Source organism: Cupressus sempervirens, unplaced genomic scaffold (genome assembly GCF_028749045.1).
Source record: "Cupressus sempervirens isolate cs-2001-9-10 unplaced genomic scaffold, ASM2874904v1 CseChr00s100001_01, whole genome shotgun sequence".
NCBI lineage: Eukaryota > Viridiplantae > Streptophyta > Pinopsida > Cupressales > Cupressaceae > Cupressus > Cupressus sempervirens.
Genome location: NW_028322205.1, coordinates 7,805,069 through 7,809,999, shown reverse-complemented (window position 1 = coordinate 7,809,999; position 4,931 = coordinate 7,805,069). Strand labels below are relative to the sequence as shown.

Genomic DNA, 4,931 nt, shown 5'->3' with positions numbered 1-4,931 from the left:
AGATTGTAAGTCTATAGATAACTCACTTTGTTCACTCCTCACTCCTTCACTGAGCTCTTTCTATGTCAACTCAATTTGTATAAAGACTTGTTTTTTCTACTAAGTCCACTGAATAGCCACAAGTCACCCTTACCGAGTGCACTCTGTGCCTTCATTGACTGAGTTCACCCGACCTTTGTGTTGGTTGAGTGTTGAGCTTGTTGAGCTCCACCTTCCTTTGGTGACCGAGCTCACTTGGCATCCTTATTTTTTGAGAAAAGTTTTAAGTTGTGATGTTGAATTCTTTACAAAAAGATGTACACATGGGCCCTTGGATAGGTGTAATTTTGTAATGGATAACAGGTGAGAAATGTTGTCATTTTGTGACTATCATGGTAGTTTTGACATTATTGCATTTATTTGATCATATGTTTCAATCAATAAAGAATTTTAGAAAATGCTTTAGAGAGAATTTAGATGGTTTTTTGAAACAATATTTCAAATTTTAGCTTGATCTAACTGTTGGGTTGAGAGTTATGCCCCCACACAGAGACTAATTCTTCCATGTTAAAAAAAACTCATGGTTGGTGGTTGCATTGAAAACTATCATATATTTTACAATCCTTTGAGAAGGTAGAACTTTATAATATTTCCCATACATAAATTGGTTAATCATTAGCCAAATTATCCATTGTATTATTATTCCTACCAATATTGGCACTAGTATTTGCTACTCTTACTATCATGACCATTATTAGTTGATATTAAGAGAGATTCATCATAGTAAATGGAGTAACTCACCCAGATCTTAATTTGATCTTTAATAGAAACCCAAATTTTGTATTCCATTGATTTAAACTTGAATGTCATTTAAATGTCCATAAGATATCAGCCAACTATGGAGTACTTCTCACAACACTTGTTGATCTTAAATGCATAGAATATTTTGTGAACTCTATCAACAACGTTTCATATACCTAAGAGAAATTATTAGATTTAGAAAATCTGAAATTATAAACCTTAGACAATTTCAATCTGCCTATTACAATCATTTGAACCATTGAATTGATATGAACTCTAGTAAACCATCTTGAACCCATTTGAACTATGCTGAATCAAGAGGATCTTTACAAAACTTGAACGATAGAACTATGCATTTGAATTGATACATCAAGCCTTGAAACCTAAACCTTGAGCATTCGAGCATTTTGAAGCTACAAACATTTTAAAACCTATCCTCAATAGTTTTGAACCAATTTGAACAAGTTCAAAAGAGTTTATAGGTTTTTTCTTTCATTATTTAAATTTAGCAAGCAAATCAGAAAAGAAAATGCTTGCCAAAGCACGAAATGGAAGTGGAGGGATTTGACTTAAACAAGTTAATTTGGGGACCAATAGTGGGCTAATAGATTGTTAAAAAACTTATCTTTATTTCTCCAACCTATTGATAATTACTGATTTTATAACAAAATAAAGTTCTAATCTTTTAATAATACACTAATTTGAACCATGCTAGATTCTATAGATTTATTAAAAGAAATAAAAGACCGAATGAAATAAACTAAAATTTCCGTTTTCTTACTTCAACCATAACTCTTGTCATTTGATAATCACAAAATTGTAAATTCCAACAATATCATCAGTGACTTCAGTCTTCTGATATTTTTTTCCTTTCATTGATGAAAGATATCACAAATAAAAAGAGACGGCCAAAGATACATGGAATAGGTCAAAAATTTATTATTATTGTAGCCATCCTTCACCCACTTGTTTGTCCTTACTGCAATCTTCCCTCTCACGCATCACATGTTTGTCTTCCTCGCAGTCTTCCCTTCATCTTTGTCCTCTTTCCAATCTTCCCTCGCACATTTCAGACCTTACCCTTTTTATCTCCGCCTTCCCAAAACCCTCACACTGCTCTGAACGTCCTTCTCTCTCTATACCTTCTGCGAGCCGGAAACAAGTCTCGAAAGAAAAATCGATTTGGTACGCGATTCGAAAAAGAGGAGTCATCTATTTGTGGAGACAATTTCGATACTCAGAGAGAATTTCGAATACAGATTTCCAAGGTAAAATACTTTGATACTCCATCATCATTTGTAAATATTGCAAATATTTCCCTAGCTGATGTTCGATGTGTTCATATTTACGGAAAAGGAAAGATGTTATAGGTAATATAGTTAGCGTATTCCCATTGAAGTTAGGGTTTACTGGTTCTCATGATTCCATTGGAAGTAATTAGAATTAGAATAGAATCGACTAACTATGCAACCGACTTTTTTCTCCCAGTTTCAAGGATTAGGTTAAAATTATTGTTATTTTAGGTTAATACTAGGATCTTGTTTGGAAATCAGAATTTTGGAAATTTGTGTTACAGACAATGAAAATCACAAGGAAAGTATGAGGAAACAATAAGATGATTATCATTGTACGATTAAAATGTAAATCTATACCAGTATATAGTTGAAAATACTTTCTGCAGATAGCCCCAATTTAGAGTAGTTGTTTTGCAAATCAACCGCGTAAAAAGAGAGACATGGTTATAGTGAAGTTTAAATGAGTTCGCTGTTTTATTAAACCACTATTGAATTTTACTAAATTGTTCTTACAGGTTAAAGCTCCAAATTCTGATTAAATCATTTTTAAGATTAAATTCTTTTTCTTTCACTAAAAGTTCCCCAAATTCTTTCACGCAAATTATCAAAATCAATAAATAAATCACTCAATATTTGCGTAACACCAACCCAAAAGCACGAACCTCTTCTTTCATTGAAGTTATTTTGGTACAAAATTATATCCTCACGCAAATTATTTTTATGTACAAATGTTTACAAAAATTAAGCCATATACAAACTGTTCCACTAATTCGTTCTTTACAGTTAATTGTTAATCCATTTTAGCGGACCGTTACTCGTTAAGCCCAGGAAAAAATTGAACCGACGAGCAATCCACCATTACTTTTCTTACAACTATGTTTTGTTATCTGAAAACAATCTGAACCATGCAAAACTTTTCAAGTTCATTTCGTTAATTTGGCATTTACAAATTATATTAAATTATACCTTTTCCAGATTACTATTAAATTATCAATTGAACTAACGTTGTCCTTACATTCACAAATTCAATTATCCATTTATTTTAATCTATTTAGATTTCTAATGTATAAGATTAACAATAAATTTTATGATTTATATAAATTAATGTGGAGTTCTAAAATTTAAATTTAGAGTTATAGAATATATTGATTCAGTATCTTAGATAACCTTCAATGTTTTATTCAAGAAAGTAAAATTCTTATCTAATAATATTTTAAAATGTACATAGTAATTACGATCACAAGATGAAAACAACGCTATCAAAATTAAATATATATCAGATGCCAAGATTCAAATACGTAAGCCGGAATTGAAATCTTCTATCACACTGCTTTTATCTGCAACCACAGAAATAACAATATAAAAGGCAAAATAAAATTTCATTCCAGAACATCCGAAGACTGCATATTGATTTTCGATAACTATTTGGGACCACTACCCTGGACGGATAAATAATTTTTTCCTTCAGCTGATTACTCCTAAGATAAAGTTTTAATGTATTCGGGAACTACTTTTCTGTTTCCTCCGAATTTATGAAAGCGATCTATTCCGTCTTAATGTCTGGGTCCTTGACACATATATTTTTAGATCGGTCTGAATTATATCAATGTATTAGTAATTTATTGCACTCAAATGCAATTGGAAATATTGAAAAATACAGATTATGTTTACTGTGTTAATAGCATTCTATAGAGACCTTATACAAAACATGGTTGTTGCTATTACAGTTATGGCATGTGAAAATGCGTTGTCCATTTCGCCAGGGAAAAGAAAGGCAGGAAACAGTGAAGTGGCTATTGCAACAAACAAAAGAAGAAACCCTAATGACACAACAGAAAGAGGCTTGTTTGCTCTTCAGGAAGAAGAAGAAGAAGAATTCCCCACGACTCCTAGGTCGGATAAGCACAAGATACCTGCAATGAAATGCTGCCCTCCAGCACCACGCAAGCCCAGATTAACCCACAGAAAGAGAAAGCCTGCAATACCTTGTGGAACAATCTACATTCCTTTTGATTTTCCAGATTTGGATTTATTATTCGGTTCAGACATAAAGCCCATGACCCAACATACCAAGAAAAAGAAGAAACAAAAATAGAACCCTCCATTTATAGAGGAACATAACTGCTGTATTCATTAATACCTAGCAACTGCTAAATAGTATTGAAATTATTTATATTATCATAATTTCAAAGGTTTACATATATAGAACAAATAAGTACCAAACTTCGATTATCCATTTAGCTTTACGGATCCTAAGGTATATTGTCGACCAAATAAAAGCATTCTAAAATATTCCTACTGTTAATAGTCAGGCAGTGGATGGGATTAAGACGTTCTAATCTCAATGCTGTAGGATTGCGGTATCTTATTTGCTATGAACAACGCAGTTTCTCCTAGTTAAATATAATTAAACAGAATAGTAGAGTTATACCTTATTTTAACTTTTAGTCTTATGCACTAAGATAGTTTCTAGAGAGCACTGAACACGCGAATGTTGTAAGGATTCATTGTTATGTTGAAAGGATTCGTTCTTATATAGCATCGAATCGATATGGCATTTTTTTGTTTGGTTCATAACGATCTGTTCAGTTCATATTTCTTTTTATTTTCTTGCGCAAATGAATTTGGTTTATGAGTCTATCTGAGATAAAGTAACTGCTAGTATTATCAGTTTATTGTATGAGTAACAGAAAATTGAACACTTTATTTTCTCGTTGATTCAACAAACAAAGGCTACATTCCATAGCTTTGTAGAAGTTCAACAAACTCTTGCAAAATTGGACCTACTCTTGATGCGCAATGAAATTGCTTTATAGTAAATTAACTGGTAATGGCACGTCCAGAACATCTAGTTGA

General features: G+C 32.1%; 1 protein-coding gene across 1 annotated transcript; it reads left to right on the top strand.

Annotated features, from left to right (window-relative positions):
• Positions 1-1,820: 1,820 nt before the first annotated feature.
• LOC149527894 (uncharacterized) lies at positions 1,821-4,648 on the top strand. The gene is made up of 2 exons (XM_089812044.1): positions 1,821-2,048; positions 3,803-4,648. The coding sequence occupies exon 2, from the start codon at positions 3,805-3,807 to the stop codon at positions 4,168-4,170; it is 366 nt and encodes a 121-aa protein (XP_089668170.1). The 5' UTR covers positions 1,821-2,048; positions 3,803-3,804; the 3' UTR covers positions 4,171-4,648.
• The last annotated feature ends 283 nt before the right edge of the window (positions 4,649-4,931 follow it).

Excerpts from the sequence above, each read along its gene's own strand:
- LOC149527894 (XM_089812044.1), top strand. The coding sequence starts at position 3,805 with ATGGCATGTGAAAATGCGTTGTCCATTTCGCCAGGGAAAAGAAAGGCA.